General features: G+C 44.4%; 2 protein-coding genes across 2 annotated transcripts in view; both read right to left on the reverse strand.

Annotated features, from left to right (window-relative positions):
* Positions 1-29, reverse strand: part of LOC129862099 (RING finger protein 151-like) — a 6,114-nt gene extending 6,085 nt beyond the window's left edge. The window contains exon 1 of the mRNA XM_055933451.1: positions 1-29. This exon is cut by the window's left edge and continues 399 nt beyond it. The gene's annotated coding sequence lies outside the window, so the exon portion shown is untranslated.
* Positions 30-5,678: 5,649 nt separating this feature from the next.
* Positions 5,679-11,925, reverse strand: LOC129859851 (NADPH oxidase organizer 1-like). The gene is made up of 9 exons (XM_055930073.1): positions 11,851-11,925; positions 11,616-11,696; positions 11,301-11,373; positions 10,894-11,077; positions 10,458-10,651; positions 10,154-10,267; positions 6,920-7,037; positions 6,294-6,414; positions 5,679-6,239 (listed from the first exon to the last, which is right to left on the reverse strand). Exons 1-9 carry the CDS (start codon positions 11,923-11,925, stop codon positions 5,679-5,681), a joined length of 1,521 nt encoding a protein of 506 aa, XP_055786048.1.
* Between the last annotated feature and the right edge of the window lie 7,325 nt (positions 11,926-19,250).

Below are 19,250 nucleotides of genomic sequence, written 5' to 3' on the forward strand. Positions count from 1 at the left end.
GGCGGCTGGCTCTAGAGCTTCCAAACCCATCGGCATTCTCTAACTATTGCTCTGACTGACGGCCACTGTGAGTGGGCTACTATGAATAGGCCTCTTTCAGAACTCAGTGGAGGTTTCTATTCAATAAAAAGTACACTTTCGGTTTTATTTGCCTTTTAAATGCAATAACAGCCAACTTTATTCTGTAGTTTATTTTATATAATATGAATTTCAATACTTTTGTCTGTGACATTGGCTGAAGGTTTTTATGAGAGCTTTTTAAAAGGTTTTGAAAAGTGTGCTATTATTACACATATTTGTATTTATTGTTATTATTATTATTGTTGTTATTGTTATTATTGTTATTATTAGTGTTATTAGTGTTATTATTGTTGTTGTTGTTTTTATTATTGCTATTATTATTGTTGTTATTATTATTATTGTTACTCATTTTTATTATTGTTTTGCAGCTTTGTTTTTTTCAGTAATATTTCATATCCTGCCATAGTTAACATGTTTTTCAGTAATATTTCTTATCCTGCCATAGTTAACATGTTTTTCAGTAATATTTCTTATCCTGCCATAGTTAACATGTTTTCAGTAATATTTCTTATCCTGCCATAGTTAACATGTTTTTCAGTAATATTTCTTATCCTGCCATAGTCAACATGTTTTTCAGTAATATTTCATATCATGCCATAGTTATCATGTTTTTCAGTAATATTTCTTATCCTGCCATAGTTAACATGTTTTTCAGTAATATTTCATATCATGCCATAGTTAACATGTTTTCAGTAATATTTCTTATCCTGCCATAGTTAACATGTTTTTCAGTAATATTTCATATCATGCCATAGTTAACATGTTTTTCCACCATTTCACCAGCAGCAGAACGTGTATTAAAGGAACTTTTGTTAAGAATTGGCTAATTGTGTATTTTTTTATTTTTCATAAAAACATATTTTTTTTTACCTTTATTTAACTTGGCAAATCAGAATAAATTCTTATTTACAATGACTGCCTACCGTGGCCAAACCTGGACGACGCTGGGCCAATTGTGCACCGCCCTATGGGACTCCCAATCAATTTTACCTTTATTTAACTATAAGAACAAATTCTTATTTTCATTGACAGACTAGGATCAGTGGGTCAGGGGTAGAACGGCAGATTGTACCTTGTCAGCTCGGGGACTTGATCTTGCAACCTTTCGGTTACTAGTGCAACACTCTAACCACTCGGCTACCTGCCGCCCTAATAATAGCAGGGTGAACAGGCAGTGGCCTTGATGATCTTTTTGGCCTTCCTGTGACATCGGTGCTGTAGGTGTCCTGGAGGGCAGGTAGTTTGTCCCCGGGGATGCGTTGTACAGACCGCATCACGCTCTGCGGTTGTGGGCAGTGCAGTTGCCGTACCAGGCAGTGATACAGCCTGATGCTCTCAATTGTGCATCTGTAAAAGTTAGTGAGGGTTTAGGTGACAAGCCAAATTTCTCAAGCCTCCTGAGGTTGACGAGGTGCTGTTGCGCCTTCTTCACCAGTCTATCTGTGTGGGTCGACCATTTCATTTTGTCAGTGATATGTATGCAGAGGAACTTAAAACTTTCCACCTCCACTGCTGTCCCGCTGTTGTGGATAAGGGGGTGCTTGCTCTGCTGTTTCCTGAAGTCCACGATCATCTCCTTTATTTTGTTGACATTGAGTGAGAGGTTATTTTCCTGACACCACACTCCAAGAGCCCTCACCTCCTCCCTGTAGGCTGTCTCGTCATTGTTGGTAATCAAGCCTACTACTGTTGTGTCATCTGCAGACTTGATGACTGAGTCGGAGGCGTGCATTGCCACGCGGTCATGGGTGAACAGGGAGTACAGGACAGGGCTGAACACGCACCCTTATGGGGCCCCAGTGTTGAGGATCAGTGAAGTGGAGGTGTTGTTTCCTACCTTCACCACCTGGGTGGCGGCCCGTCAAGAAGTCCAGGACCCAATTGCACAGGCTGGGGTTGAGACCCAGGGCCTCAAGCTTAATGATGAGCTTGGAGGGTACTATGGTGTTTATTGCTGAGCTGTAGTCAATGAACAGCATTCTTACATAGGTATTCCTCTTGTCCAGATGGGATAGGGTAGTGTGCAGTGTGATGGCGATTGCATCGTCTGTGGACCTATTGGGGCGGTATGCAAATTGAAGTGGGTCTAGGGTGACAGGTACGGTGGAGGTGTTATGATCCTTGACTAGTCTCTCAAAGCACTTCATGATGACAGAAGTGGGTGCTACGGGGCGATAGTCATTTAGTTCAGTTACCTTTGCATGCCTCGGTACAGGAACAATGGTGGCCATCTTGAAGCATGTGGGGACAGCAGACTGGGATAGGGAGAGACTGAATATGTCTGTAAACACACTTGCCCGCTGGTCAGCACATGCTCTGAGGACGCGGCTAGAGATGCCGTCTGGGCCGGCAGCTTTGCGAGGATTTACACTTTTAAATGTCTTACTCACGTCGGCCACGGAGAAGGAGAGCCCACAGTCCTTGGTAGCTGGCCACATCGGTGGCACTGGGTTATCTTCAAAGCGGGCAAAAAACTTGGTTAGCTTGTCCGGAAGCAAGACGTCAGTGTCCGGTTTGGCTGGTTTTCCTTTTGTAGTCCGTGATTGTCTTTAGACCCTGCCGCATACGTCTCGTGTCTGAGCCATTGAATTGCGATTCCACTTGTCTCTATGTTGACATTTTGCTTGTTTGATTGCCTTTTTGAGGGAATGACTATTCTGTTTGTATTCTTCCATATTCCCAGTCACCTTGCCATGGTTAAATGCGGTGGTTCACCCTTCAGTTTTGTGCAAATGTACCATCTATCCACAGTTTCTGGTTAGGGTAGGTTTTAATAGTCACAGTGGGTACAACATCTCCCTTCTTGATGAAATCAGTAACCGTCTCAGTGCACACGTCAATAATATTCTCGGAAGCTACATATCCCAGTCCGCGTGATCAAAACAATCTTGAAGTGTGTATTCCGATTGGATTCCGATCAGACCAGCGTTGAATAGTCCTTAGCACGGGTACTTCCTGTTTGAGTTTCTGCTTATAGGAAGGGAGGAGCAAAATGGAGTCATGGTCAGATTTGCAAATAGGAGGGCGGGGTAGGGCCTTGTATGCATCCCGGAAGTTGGAATAACAATGATCGAGTGTTTTTCCAGCGCGAGTACTACAGTTGATATGCTGATAGAATTTAGGTATCCTTTTCTTCAAATTTGCTTTGTAAAAAATCCCCAGCTACAATAACTGCAGCCTCAGGATATATGGTTTCTAGTTTGCATAAAGTCCAGTGAAGTTCCTTGAGGGCTGTCGTGGATTCGGCTTGAGGGGGGACATACGGTGCTGTGACAATAACCGAATACATTTCATTTGGGAGATAACACAGTCGGCATTTGATTGTGATGTATTCTAGGTCAGGTGAACAAAACGCCTTCAGTTCCTGTATGTTATTACAATTACACCATGAGTCGTTAATCATGAAACATACGTTTGTGAGTCACATTTCTGAAGCTTTCCTCCTTTTGTTTTAATTGAATTTGTGCCAACTTGTGGCTTGCTTTATGTACATTACACTGATCTGACTTACTGGCAAAATGTTACAGGCATCCTGTAAATTGGAGACATGGGAAAGTTTTTTATTATATCAGCAATGTCTGTATTTTCAGTGATTTAAAGGTCAATTGAATAATCTACCAATGCTTTTTTTGTGTAAACAAAAGTCTTTATTACCTTTCTTACAGTATTAACCTTCTCTTAAACGCATTCCCACCAATAAATCATTGATCCCTAAGCAATTCCCACTAGGCACATTCCCTTGTCTTTGCTTTGACTTTTCATGAATAATAACTCATTTTCCCAATAAGCCGTCACTCTTTTAGCAACACTTCTGTGTAATAAGCAAGAATGGGGGGCGGCCAGTTCAGCTGCTCTACCCAGCGTCTACGTGTTTAATAAGTCTCCTTCCCGCTTGTGTTTGGATAAAAGCCATAATGTCAACACAATTAACACCTTGTTCCTGACTGTAAATGCCACTCCTAAAAGTACACTGTTGGTTTTCTTTAGTTTCAAGTTTCAAGTTTTAATAATGTGCACAAGTCCAGAAGTAATAGTGGAAGTTATAGATGAAATCAGAGAGCCTCAATTCATGTAATGATTTGGAAACTCCACATTCTTCTCTTTTATATATTTCCTTTATTGTTTGATTGACAGATTTAATCTAGATGCAGAGTCCACTATTCCTTTTCTCAGAAGGAAACTATCAGAATACTTGTTTCTTTTACTAGTAAATGGGCCACAAAGTGCTGTCTTCTTTTTCTTGTCACGAAAAGCAAAACATATATTGTCCATAAAGATTGATATTGAATATGATATGCTTAAGTTATTTTTAAGATGTGATAAGAAGTGAATCCCTTTGTCCGTAGCATGAGAAATTGCTGCCAACAGCAACAACTTGAGAAACTACTTTATCATCTAACAATGTCCACGGCAAGGCAATGACAAGAGTTTTATTTTACAATGTTCGTTCATCAGTCTTTCTAACTGACTGTAAGAGAACAGAAGAAACCAAGTTACATAACATGCTGTTATTCTCACCTCAATCAGAAGAAAATCAACAATTTCAGATTACAACGTCTAATAGTGTCAAGGCAATCCCCACGAATGCTTTTACACAATGCTTTTTCTTCACTTCATTCATTTTACAGTTTAAGTCACCTCGCCTTTGAAATGAATGGAATTGAACTCATTTAGAAAGATAAAATTAACAAGAAAAACAGTGTAATGAACCATTTGAATCATAATCTCAGCTCCTCAATCATAATCACTTTTAGTGTTTTCTTAAATACCACGGGTATCTGTTCACCTGATATCTTCGCAGGCAACTGGTGGATTGTGTTTGTGTGTGTTGGAGGGATGTTTTTAATAAGATGTTCAGTTTGCTTGCGAGGTAGTGGATTCTGAGCTGACAATATAAACGGAAAGAAACACGTGACCACAGTAGAAAATACGACTTGGAAAGAGAAAAGATGAATACATTGAATTCAGTGTATAGGATATTGTTTAATGCACACTATATTAGTTAGACATGCATATAAGGCATACAGACAGTAATGGTAAATAGTTAGAGTAAAATTCCAGTATGGAATAACAGTGACTTCAGAATCCAATAGAAGAATGAGATGTAGGCTACAACAAACAAACCAGTCATTGGTCAACAACAAACAAACCAGTCATTGGTCAACAACAAACAAACCAGTCATTGGTCAACAACAAACAAACCAGTCATTGGTCAACTACAAACAAACCAGTCATTGGTCAACTATAAAGGGGTAGATCTAAATCGTATGAGACTGTACACATTTGAAAAAGTACTTGTCACATAACTTTTAAGTTACTGAATAAAAAACAGAAGCACAATGTGTTTCCTTCCCATCTTAACTCTGATTATGGATAAAAGGCCTGTCGAGAGTTTTTTATTTGACAGGTACATTACTCGCATAAAAAGGGTTGGATGGAGTCATAGTTAGTGTAGCATACAGCATAGGCCTTCTTATGCTAATTTAACCATAGTCTCATGAGCCATACTCAAAGTATTGCGCTACACCTAACCCCAAAACCCCCACGGCTCCTCATGACCCTTTGTCCTACTACCCCTACCACTGCTGCCAACCTTTCTAGAGGGTCTGGATGGGGTTCTGCAGGGAGAACTCCCCCCTGGAGGCCAGGGCAGCCTTGCGGGTCATGGTGGTACACCGAGTCAGGATCTCATGGGCTCTGGGTCGCGTGGGCACCCTGGGGACAGCGGTGGGCATCTTACAGGACCCAGCCTCAGGCCTGGAGCTGGAGGAGAGGCTCTCCTCTGGGCGGCTGCGGACACTATTCCTCTCCCATGGCTCGGGTGAGGACTTGGGGCTGTGTGGGGGGCTTAGGGGGTCCTCCTCACTGGAGGAATACGCCCTGACACTCCGGCCCAGAGACTCAATGCCTGACGAGCTGAAGTCAGAGATGGAGGCCTCTGCCCCGCTGATGGTGCTCTTGCGGATTGCCGGATTCGGGTTTGACTCCAGGCCTTCTCTCTCTCTTTGGGATGGAGGGACGGCCATGCCGAGACGGGTCTCAGACAGGATCTCCAGAGAGCGGGTCTTTTGGAGATGGGGAGCCCGATACGGATTACCCCTGGGCTGGGTAGTATGCTCCTTAAGCTCTGTCTCCTCATTCAGGGTGGCTGGGTAGCGGTTGCTAGATTGGCTTCCACCACTTAATGCCAGGTTGAGAGTAGAGCTGTTCATGTGAGTTGCCAGATTGAGAGAGGAGCTGTGCAGCTTCCTCTGCAGGGTGTGGAGGCCAGCACGTGGGTTGTTGTAGGGCTGCAGGTACATGGAGGGAACATAGCCCATCCTGCCATTATACCTGGAGAGAAAAGAGCAGCATCACTCAGAGTTCAATTAGTTTGTTTTTTTACAGGACATCTTGAGGTCATGACTTTCAGGTCTTTGCTTAACAGAATATTGAAGTGGTGCCGTTCGTCACCATCAATCATCATTTGTCAAAAGGAACCACTAACAGGTGATTGGTCATCCCTACTCTCTTCACTGTTGTTCGTTACCAAATAACACTAAGAAAACCACGGGATGTCTATGACATTTTATTTCAGGTATTAACTTTTGGTGGCCAGCCAAGTAGGTGCTCCCTGTTCACATAAACTATAATCACGTTTGGAGTGACAATGCATTCAAAAGTTCCTCCCACATACTTGCTGTCACACTATTGTAGCCAAGGCAATGAGAGGTTGTACATTGGTTGCGTTGTCTTGTATCACAGACCAGACAAGTAAATGCAGTTTTGGTTGCTTTGTCTGTGTAGCATTCTGAGAGGCAGACAGGCAGACTGATAGTCAGGTTACATGTTGACATACCTGATGAGCCACCATCCGTCATCTGATTTCCTCAGCACCTCTACCACAGAGCCAATAGGAACAGGCACCTCGTCATTGTTGTTAGTGGAGTAACTCCTCACAGCACAGTAGAGAGTTCCTGAGGGACAAACCAGGAAGCTTGTTAAAACAACAACAGAGATTCCGTTCTACAACACCATCAGCAGTAGTCCTTCTGGGAATTTATACAGTGCCTTTATAAGTATTCACAAACCTTTACTTTTTTCAAATAAGTTTTTCAGAATAAAAGTGGAAAGCTCTTAGAGACTTACCAAGAAAGACTCGCAGCTATAATCACCACCAAAGGTGCTTCTACAAAGTAATGTCTCAGGGGTGTGAATACTTATGTAAATAAGATATTTCTATATTTCATTTTGAATAAATGTGCAAGCAAAAAAATATATATACAGTGCCAATCAAAAGTTTGGACACACCTTCTAATTCAAGAGTTCTTCTTAATTTTTTACTATTTTATACATTGTAGAATAATAGTGAAGACATTAAAACTATGAAATAACACATATGGAATCATGTAGTAACCAAAAAAGTGTTTATATTTTAGATTATTCAAAGTAGGTACCCTTTGCCTTGATGACAGCTTTGCACATTCTTGGCATTCTCTCAACCAGCTTCACCTGGAATGCTTTTCAACAGTCTTGAAGGAGTTCCCACATATGCTGAGCACTTGTTGGCTGCTTTTCCTTCTCTCTGCAGTCCAACTCATCCCAAACCATCTCATTTGAGTTAAGATCGGGTGAATGTGAAGGCCAGGTCATCTGATGCAACACTCCATTACTCTCCTTCGTGGTCAAATAGTCCTTACACATTTTGAAGGTATGTTGGGTCATTGTCACTAAGCGCAAACCAGATGGGATGGCGTATCGCTGCAGAATGCTGTGGTAGCAATCCTCGTTAAGTGTGCCTTGAATTCTAAATAAATCACTGACAGTGTCACCAGCAAAGCACCCCCACACCATCACACCTCCTCCTCCATGCTTCACGGTAGGAACCACACATGCGGAGATCATCCGTTCAAAAGATCACTCTGTCTCAAAAGACACGGGAGTTGGAACCAAAAATCTCATATTTTGACTCATCAGACCTAAGGACAGATTTCCACCAGTCTAATGTCCATTGCTCATGTTTCTTGGCCCAAGCAAATCTCTTCTTCCTATTGGTGTTGAAGGGGTTAAACCAAGGCCTCATACCTTTTAAAGGGTTAATTAATTGTGTTGTGATAAACTGCAAGGTCTCCTTTTAGGAGACCTCTGTGTGTGTGTTAACACCTGCTTTGAGTGTTGTGCCCTTCAGAGACTATCACTTCAGACACTACCGCCTAGGCTCATACTCCTCCTGTCTGGGCCCCACCGTGGCTTTCTGAGGTTCTGAGAATACGACTGGTTTTCTGAGAACACAAGGCTGCAGCAGGGCTGATGAAAACAGCCACCTGTCAGAAGATGCTTGGACTCGTTCACCTTGTTATGACCCTATACTTGTGATGAAAGGTCAAGTTTCGGTCAAACCCACTTCTGAGCTTTTAATTGCTGACAAGATGGTTGCTGCTGTCAGGGGAGGTTAGATTAATTAAAATGTTGTTGCCAGGGAAAGTCATGCAAGGGGAACAGGGGAGGCTTTATGAGTTACAGGATGTCTTAGACACTTTGCAGAACCTGGGGAGAGCTATCATATACTGTACTCTGTAACAACTTCTACCTACAATTGTATTACTAAATGAGAATTTTAATACTTGAACAAAGAGTCTGTGTTCCCTTTCTACTGCCAATATATATACGTTTGATAACTATATAGACCTGATCATCTGTTGAAGAAATTAACCAACGGTGTCCTTTAGTGGTGGGTTCTTTGCAGCAATTTGACCATGGAGGCCTGATTCATGCACTCTCCTCTGAACAGTTGAGATGTGTCTGTTACTTGACCTCTGTGAAGCATTTATTTGGGCTACAATCTGAGGTGCAGTTAACTCTAATGAATGTATCCTCTGCAGCAGAGGTAACTCTGGGTCTTCCTTTCCTGTGGCAGTCATCATGAGAGCCAATTTCATCATAGTTCTTGATGGTTTTTGCGACTGCAATTGAATAAACTTTAAAAGTTCTTAAAGTTTTCCAGATTGACTGACCTTCATGTCTTAAAGTAATGATGGACTGTTGTTTCTCTTTGCTTATTTGAGCTGTTCTTGCCATAATATGGACTTGGACTTTTACCAAATAGGGCTGTCTTTTGTATACCAAACCAACCTTGTCACAACACAACTGATTGGCTCAAATGCATTAAGAAGGAAAGAAATGCCACAAATGAACTTTTAACAAGGCACACCTGTAAATTGAAATGCATTCCAGGTGACTACCTCATGAAGCTGGTTGAGAGAATGCCAAAAGTGTGCAAAGCTGTCATCAAATCAAAGGGTGTTTTCTTTGAAGAATCTCAAATGTAAAATATATTTGGATTTGTTTAAACCTTTTTTGGTTACTACATGATTGTGTTATTTCATAGTTTGATGTCTTCACTATTATTCTACAATGTAGAAAATAGTAAAAATAAAGAAAAACCCTTGAATGAGTAGGTGTCTCCAAGCTTTTGACTGATACTGTATATGTTTTCACTTTGTCAGTATGGGGTACTGTGTGTAAATGGGTGACAAATCTATTTAATCCACGTTGTATTGTTTTATTTAACTAGGCAGGTCAGTTAAGAACAAATTCTTATTTACAATGACAGTCTACAGTGGGTTAACTGCCTTGTTCAGGGGCAGAAGGACAGACTTTCACCTTGTCAGCTCAGGGATTTGATCCAGCAACCTTTCTGTTACTGACCCAACACTCTAACCACTAGGATACCTACCACCCCAAACAGAACAAAATAAGTCATGGGTGTGAAAATATTCTGATGGCACTGTAGCTAGTGGATCTTGACAAATCTCAAAACCATGACAGAATATCTTGTAACGCAATATTGTAATCTGTAATACAATCTCAGTCTGTCATTCTCTACTATGTTGGGATGAGGGTGATTTATCTAGCTCAGGACTGCCCCCTGGTGTTTGGCTGACTGTGGAATGTTCAAACTACTATGGTTTCACCATGCGCCAACTGCAATCCATTGTAGGCCTAGTATATTAAACAAACTCACAACATCTACTGTGATCAAGTTTGGACTGTGGAAAGGATATGCATTAATATACAGTAAGAGGTATCTCACCCCCCAAGGGAATTCCATCCATTTCATCTTCATCCTCCTCTGCCTCACACATCTCCAGGTAGGGAGCAGGGAACCAGGCCAACCGTTTATCCTCGTTCTCCACCAGCCACCAGCCTGAATGAACACACACAGATCGAGACAGAGGAAGTCTTAATTAGACTAGTCTTAATTTCCATGCTTCTCCACACAAAGCTTGAAAGTGGAGCCTATCCCAGGTTAACAGTGTAAGGAGAAATTACATGTGGGCTAATCTACGTTTAAAAACAGGTAAATAAAATTAAACTATATTAAAGAGGACTCTAACCTGCCGGGTCTTTGATGAGCACGTCCAGCCTCTCATCCAAGGCCACTTTAAAGGGCCTGTTCTTAGTGTCCTTGGTGTTGTAGGGCCCCACACAGCGGTAAGACTGGCTAATAAAGGCGTGTGTCCTATTGCCCACGCTCAGACGCTGCCCGCTCATGTTCCCCACCCCCTCCTTCGATGGCAGCATCATGACACTGTGGAGAGGAGACAAATGCTGACGGTAAAATAGCTGCTGGATGTGTTCTTTAAGTTTACGTGAGAAGAACAGAGTGCTAGGCTCATAAAAGATTGTTGCCATCTAGTAAGTAGATGCTTTCATCCGGTACGTTAATCTACAATTTAATTATTAGTGTAGTGAAATAAGAAGGCTGGACCAATAAAAAAAAATATTGAAAAAAAAAAGAGTCTGAAACGAGGAATGTTTGTATGTGTTTACCTGTTCTTGGTGAAGTCTGCCTGCAGGTCGTGGTCTTTGGGCATAAAGAACCGAGTGACCTCTGAACTGCGGGTAACGGAGGGGTCACACCTGAGCAGGTCGCTGCAGTAGTTCTCCAGTAAGTTCATCCGACGCATCAACCAACTAGGACCCTTCTCCTGGATCTTTCTCCTCATAGCTGTGGCTGAGAGAAGACAACAATTAGTAAGGTCCGAACTCAGTATTCGCAGTGAAAGAAAGAAAAATGTATTCCCTCTTTTTTAATTGTTGAGGTTTCACTTTTTCATTTAGGTAGGAAGAAGAACATGAATGTGATGAGGAAGTGAGATAGCAAAGTGACGAAGCAGAGTTGAAATAGTTTGGGAGTAGATTGTGAGGCAAAGATGAGACTGAGGTTGTTGACTTACCTCTGAATTTAGGAATCACTCTGTCTCTCTTGCGGAAAGGATTCTCAAGGAAAAACCTCTTCTTCAATTGTCTCTGTTGAAATAAGAGGAGGGATATCACATATCCTCTGATAAAGATGTATCAATCACTTTTAATTTATTTATTTTTTTGTCATTTAGCAGACACTCTTATCCAGAGCAATTTACAGGAACAATTAGGGTTGAGTACCTGCTCAAGGGCATATCGACATATTTTTCACCTACTGGCCCAACGCCCTTAACCTCTAGGCTAACTGACACACCTTTATTGATGTACAGGTTCAATTTAAAACTTACATGAAACTCCTTCAAATCTAGGAATGATCTGTAGACAATTACTTCACTCTCATCAGACCACAGTATGGAGATCATAAACATCTGTAGAAAATTTGAAATTATATTATTTTAGAATACTTTATAAAAATTTAACAGATACAAATATAAGGAAAAATGTTTAAATTGATCAATTTATATACACAAAAATGGAATAGACATACACACTCTACGCTTATTAATTTCTATAGTGGTTTACCTTGACTTGAAATGCCTCTCTATATATGACTCCAATAATCTGGGCACTAGTGGCATAGCGCATCTGGTCTCCCATGTCTGAGTTTATTCTAATCTAATTTTGAGTTGATAATCTACTCTTTCTCGCAAGCCTCTTGCTTTGATCTCTATCTGCTCGACTAGTTTAGTACAATTTATACTTTAGGAGAAGAGGCGGAGTCGGTAGGCACTTATGCAACTATATCGTCACCGTGGTGCTTTTTACCTGGCTGTGGGCTGTGGGCTAAAGCGAATAAAGGTCTTGTCGCTTTCAATAGATTTTTTTTTCTTGGTCAATTCATCCGTCCAGTCCACCAACCACAACAATCAATTACAAAAGAAACAGTGGATAGTAATTTATCAAGCTAAACGGTTTGGTCATGGGTAGGCACCAGGCTTATATTTACTTATCCATTGATTGTAGGCATACCAAGTAGCCTACTACGAACTTGCAAAATGTGAATTAATTCTACCTTACACCTAGCTGGCAAGATAACTTCAGAGAGTGTTAGTTAATACCTGCTAGGTGTTTGTGGCACTGAAGAAGCACAGTAGCAACATAGACAGTGTCGAGAACCTGTTGCTGTGAATAGGATGGGATGATGAATCACATGTAGTTGATATTAAATCTGTTTTTGGCTGCTATTACCTGTGTGTGTGCATGCAATTACACACACACACAAACACAGTTGTTATTGTCTGTAACTTGTCATAATATCATATAACTAAATCATAATACAGTATCATAATGTGTATCAGCAAGCAATATGGTATTCATTTATATGAATGTGATAATATAAATATATATATACATATATTTTTTTAAATAGATTAAAGCTATTCCTGGTCTATGTAGTTTAGTAAATAATGTATAAACTTGTTATACATTGAATGTGAATAATACATTGAATAATGTATCTGCCCAGTTCCAACCAGACAGGTTATCTATGCAAGCATCAGCATCTCTGCTCAACAATAGACAATAGCTTAGGAGGAAGCAGAGCATGGCATGACACTTGGACTGGTACGTTTTACCGGCAACTTGTTAGAAAGGCTGATGCATGGCACGTGGAACATCATTCCACTCTCAAATACCAGTAACACATAGGTGAAGCACCTATCCTTTCATTCAGTCAGTTCCTGGAACCTTACCTTTCATTTGGGGAGGAGGCACTGGAGTCTGTCACTTCCCTTTCCTTGTTGTCTCCTAGAAAAAAAGCTGCAATAGCCTATGTATCCATGGCCATACAGAATATTAGAGAATATTACAGTTGTAGGGTCTTTACTTTCAAAAAATAGAAAAAATAGCCTATGCCAGCATTGTTGTTATCTTATTTTTATAACATCATAATGAGGCCGGTAGTAAAGAGGTAAAGGGGGACCTTTTAAATACAGAAACTGTGTGTGCAGGCCTTTGGTTTTGTCTGTATCAGGCATGTGGTTGGCGCTTGCAACACCACGATAGTGGGTTCGATTCCCGGGACCACACATACATCAAATGTATGCACACATTTTGACATCCGGTTTGGGGCGAGCGGTCGCATTTGCATTCGCTCTGCAGGTAGTATAACTTTTATAACTTTTCATTACATTTCATTATAGTACAACGATTTAATTTGTCCAACCTTAGCAATTTCTTCTTAACTAGCTACATAGCCGTCTGTGTATCAAAGATAACTGCGTAATTATCGTATTTCGTCGTCTCGTTGTCCACTGCTATCTGCCAGCAGCTAGCAAACGTCCACCGTCTACCGAATAGTAGTATAACTTTTCATTACATTTCATTATAGTACAACGGTCTGATTTTCATTTTCATTACAGTACAACGGTTTGATTTGTTTGATCTTAGCTAGCTACATAGCCGTCTTTTATCAAACATAATTGCGTCGTTATTGAGGTTCGCTAGCGAGCTAGCGAGCTATTTTCGTTCGAAATTAACGCAACGTAGCCAACACTGCTAGCTAGCCAGCTTGCCACCGAAGAGCATTGTAGAAACGATTACAATACAACGGAACGACTTGTTTTGTGTAGTGTTAGCTAGCTACATAGTTTTCTTTGCTAGCTTTGTATCTAAGATAATTGTGTAACTTTGAGTAATTATCGGTTAGCTAGCCAGCTAGTTTCGCCTGCCGCGCTGCTGTCCTCCTACCTAGCCAACACTGCTAGCTAACACTGCTAGCTAGCCAACTTCTACCGAATAGCAGCACTGTAGAAACTTACATTACAACGGAACGACTTGATTAGCGTAGTGTTAGCTAGTTGTCTTTGCTGTCCTTGTATCCATGATAATTGTGTAGTTTAGAGAAATTTAGAGAAACTGTCGAGGTCACCTAGCCAGCTTCACTTTCAACAACGCAGCTACTGCTAGCCAGGCTACTTCACCAGCCAGCAGTACTATATCATTTTAGTCAATAAGATTTGTAATTTTATTGATTTTTTGCTACGTAAGCTTAACTTTCTGAACATTCGAGACGTGTAGCCCACTTGTCATTCTAATCTCCTTTGCTTTAGCGTAGCCTCTTCTGTAGCCTGTCAAATATGTGTCTGTCTATCCCTGTTCTCTCCTCTCTGCACAGACCATACAAACGCCTCACACCGCGTGGCCGCGCCCACCCTAACCTGGTGGTCCCAGCCCGCACGACCCACGTGGAGTTCCAGGTCTCCGGTAGCCTCTGGAACTGCCGATCCGCGGCCAACAAGGCAGAGCTCATCTCAGCCTATGCGTCCCTCCAGTCCCTCGACTTCTTGGCACTGACGGAAACATGGCTCACCACAGATAACACTGCTACTCCTACTGCTCTCTCTTCGTCTGCCCACGTGTTCTCGCACACCCCGAGAGCTTCTGGTCAGCGGGGTGGTGGCACCGGGATCCTCATCTCTCCCAAGTGGTCATTCTCTCTTTCTCCCCTTACCCATCTGTCTATCGCCTCCTTTGAATTCCATGCTGTCACAGTTACCAGCCCTTTCAAGCTTAACATCCTTATCATTTATCGCCCTCCAGGTTCCCTTGGAGAGTTCATCAATGAGCTTGATGCCTTGATAAGCTCCTTTCCTGAGGACGGCTCACCTCTCACAGTTCTGGGTGACTTTAACCTCCCCATGTCTACCTTTGACTCATTCCTCTCTGCCTCCTTCTTTCCACTCCTCTCCTCTTTTGACCTCACCCTCTCACCTTCCCCCCCTACTCACAAGGCAGGCAATACGCTTGACCTCATCTTTACTAGATGCTGTTCTTCCACTAACCTCATTGCAACTCCCCTCCAAGTCTCCGACCACTACCTTGTATCCTTTTCCCTCTCGCTCTCGTCCAACACTTCCCACACTGCCCCTACTCGGATGGTATCGCGCCGTCCCAACCTTCGCTCTCTCTCCCCCGCTACTCTCTCCTCTTCCATCCTATCATCTCTTCCCTCTGCCCAAACCTTCTCCAACCTATCTCCTGATTCTGCCTCCTCAACCCTCCTCTCCTCCCTTTCTGCATCCTTTGACTCTCTATGTCCCCTATCCTCCAGGCCGGCTCGGTCCTCCCCTCCCGCTCCGTGGCTCGACGACTCATTGCGAGCTCACAGAACAGGGCTCCGGGCAGCCGAGCGGAAATGGAGGAAAACTCGCCTCCCTGCGGACCTGGCATCCTTTCACTCCCTCCTCTCTACATTTTCCTCTTCTGTCTCTGCTGCTAAAGCCACTTTCTACCACTCTAAATTCCAAGCATCTGCCTCTAACCCTAGGAAGCTCTTTGCCACCTTCTCCTCCCTCCTGAATCCTCCTCCCCCTCCCCCCCCCCTCCTCCCTCTCTGCAGACGACTTCGTCAACCATTTTGAAAAGAAGGTCGACGACATCCGATCCTCGTTTGCTAAGTCAAACGACACCGCTGGTTCTGCTCACACTGCCCTACCCTGTGCTTTGACCTCTTTCTCTCCCCTCTCTCCAGATGAAATCTCGCGTCTTGTGACGGCCGGCCGCCCAACAACCTGCCCGCTTGACCCTATCCCCTCCTCTCTTCTCCAGACCATTTCCGGAGACCTTCTCCCTTACCTCACCTCGCTCATCAACTCATCCCTGACCGCTGGCTACGTCCCTTCCGTCTTCAAGAGAGCGAGAGTTGCACCCCTTCTGAAAAAACCTACACTCGATCCCTCCGATGTCAACAACTACAGACCAGTATCCCTTCTTTCTTTTCTCTCCAAAACTCTTGAACGTGCCGTCCTTGGCCAGCTCTCCTGCTATCTCTCTCAGAATGACCTTCTTGATCCAAATCAGTCAGGTTTCAAGACTAGTCACTCAACTGAGACTGCTCTTCTCTGTATCACGGAGGCGCTCCGCACTGCTAAAGCTAACTCTCTTTCCTCTGCTCTCATCCTTCTAGACCTATCGGCTGCCTTCGATACTGTGAACCATCAAATCCTCCTCTCCACCCTCTCCGAGCTGGGCATCTCCGGCGCGGCCCACGCTTGGATTGCGTCCTACCTGACAGGTCGCTCCTACCAGGTGGCGTGGCGAGAATCTGTCTCCTCACCACGCGCTCTCACCACTGGTGTCCCCCAGGGCTCTGTTCTAGGCCCTCTCCTATTCTCGCTATACACCAAGTCACTTGGCTCTGTCATAACCTCACATGGTCTCTCCTATCATTGCTATGCAGACGACACACAACTAATCTTCTCCTTTCCCCCTTCTGATGACCAGGTGGCGAATCGCATCTCTGCATGTCTGGCAGACATATCAGTGTGGATGACGGATCACCACCTCAAGCTGAACCTCGGCAAGACGGAGCTGCTCTTCCTCCCGGGGAAGGACTGCCCGTTCCATGATCTCGCCATCACGGTTGACAACTCCATTGTGTCCTCCTCCCAGAGCGCTAAGAACCTTGGCGTGATCCTGGACAACACCCTGTCGTTCTCAACTAACATCAAGGCGGTGGCCCGTTCCTGTAGGTTCATGCTCTACAACATCCGCAGAGTACGACCCTGCCTCACACAGGAAGCGGCACAGGTCCTAATCCAGGCACTTGTCATCTCCCGTCTGGATTACTGCAACTCGCTGTTGGCTGGGCTCCCTGCCTGTGCCATCAAACCCCTACAACTCATCCAGAACGCCGCAGCCCGTCTGGTGTTCAACCTTCCCAAGTTCTCTCACGTCACCCCGCTCCTCCGCTCTCTCCACTGGCTTCCAGTTGAAGCTCGCATCCGCTACAAGACCATGGTGCTTGCCTACGGAGCTGTGAGGGGAACGGCACCTCAGTACCTTCAGGCTCTGATCAGGCCCTACACCCAAACAAGGGCACTGCGTTCATCCACCTCTGGCCTGCTCGCCTCCCTACCACTGAGGAAGTACAGTTCCCGCTCAGCCCAGTCAAAACTGTTCGCTGCTCTGGCACCCCAATGGTGGAACAAACTCCCTCACGACGCCAGGACAGCGGAGTCAATCACCACCTTCCGGAGACACCTGAAACCCCACCTCTTCAAGGAATACCTAGGATAGGATAAAGCAATCCTTCTGCCCCCCCCCCCCCCTTAAAAGATGTAGATGCACTATTGTAAAGTGGCTGTTCCACTGGATGTCATTAGGTGAATGCACCAATTTGTAAGTCGCTCTGGATAAGAGCGTCTGCTAAATGACTTAAATGTAAATGTAAATGTAAGTCGCTTTGGATAAACATATCTGATAAATGGAATATATTATATTATTAATATTATATTATGTGCATTTTGACTCTTGATTAAAGAAATTGGCAATGGATACTTCGTCACCCACTTTTGCTGTAAACTGTATAGTGTAGTAACATAATAAACACTGTATTTTACTGTAAGTAAATCTATTCAATCTGTAACGGCGTTCCTCCTCCTCTTCACACGAAGAGGAGGAGTAGTGATTCGACCAACGTGCAGCGGGTTGTGCATACATAATGATTTATTAACACAAAGACGAAACACGAAAACAAACACTTGGAACGATACAAAATAACAAACCGACCTAAACAGACTTAAACTAAAGAACTTACATGTAACACGAAGAACGCACGGACAGGGAAAACAGACTACACAAAAACCGAACAAACATACCGAAACAGTCCCGTGTGGCGCAACATACACAGACATGGAAGACAACCACCCACAACGAACACTGTGAAACAACCTACCTTAATATGACTCTCAATTAGAGGAAACGCCAAACACCTGCTGCAAATTGAGAGCCATACCAGGCAACCCTTAAACCAACATAGAAACAGAAAACATAGACTACCCACCCAAATTCACGCCCTGACCAATTAAACACATACCAAAACAACAGAAAACAGGTCAGGAACGTGACAGAACCCCCCCTCAAGGTGCGAACTCCAGGCGCACCCCTAAAACTCAAGGGGAGTGTCTGGGTGGGCATCTGTCCGCGGTGGCGGCTCCGGCGGTGGGCGAGGACACCACTCCACCACTGTCTTTGTCCCCCTCCTTACCGTCCTTTGAGTGGCGACCCTCGCCCCCGACCATGGTCCAGGATTCCTCACTAAGGCCCCTCCACAATAGAGGAGACAACTCAGGACAGAGAGGTAGCTAAGGACAAAGAGGTAGCTAAGGACAAAGAGGTAGCTAAGGACAAAGAGGTAGCTAAGGACAAAGAGGTAGCTAAGGACAAAGAGGTAGCTAAGGACAAAGAGGTAGCTCCGGACAGAGGGACAGCTCCGGACAGAGGGACAGCTCCGGACAGAGGGACAGCTCATGACTGGAGGGCAGCTCATGATTGGAGGGCAGCTCATGACTGGAGGGCAGCTCATGACTGGAGGGCAGCTCATGACTGGAGGGCAGCTCATGACTGGAGGGCAGCTCATGACTGGCTGGCAGCTCATGACTGTCTGGCGGCTCTGGCAGCTCCTGACTGGCTGGCGGCTCTGGCAGCTCCTGACTGGCTGGCGGCTCTGGCAGCTCCTGACTGGCTGGCGGCTCTGGCAGCTCCTGACTGGCTGGCGGCTCTGGCAGCTCCTGACTGGCTGGCGGCTCTGGCGGCTCCTGACTGGCTGGCGGCTCTGGCGGCTCCTGACTGGCTGGCGGCTCTGGCGGCTCCTGACTGACGGACGGCTCTAGCGGCTCCTGACTGACGGACGGCTCTAGCGGCTCCTGACTGACGGACGGCTCTAGCGGCTCCTGACTGACGGACGGCTCTAATGGCTCGGGACAGACGGGTGGCTCTAATGGCTCGTGGCGGGCGGCTCAGAAGGCGCTGGGCAGACGGATGGCTCAGAAGGCGCTGGGCAGACGGATGGCTCAGAAGGCGCTGGGCAGACGGATGGCTCAGAAGGCGCTGGGCAGACGGATGGCTCAGAAGGCGCTGGGCAGACGGATGGCTCAGAAGGCGCTGGGCAGACGGATGGCTCAGAAGGCGCTGGGCAGACG

Source organism: Salvelinus fontinalis, chromosome 1 (genome assembly GCF_029448725.1).
Source record: "Salvelinus fontinalis isolate EN_2023a chromosome 1, ASM2944872v1, whole genome shotgun sequence".
NCBI lineage: Eukaryota > Metazoa > Chordata > Actinopteri > Salmoniformes > Salmonidae > Salvelinus > Salvelinus fontinalis.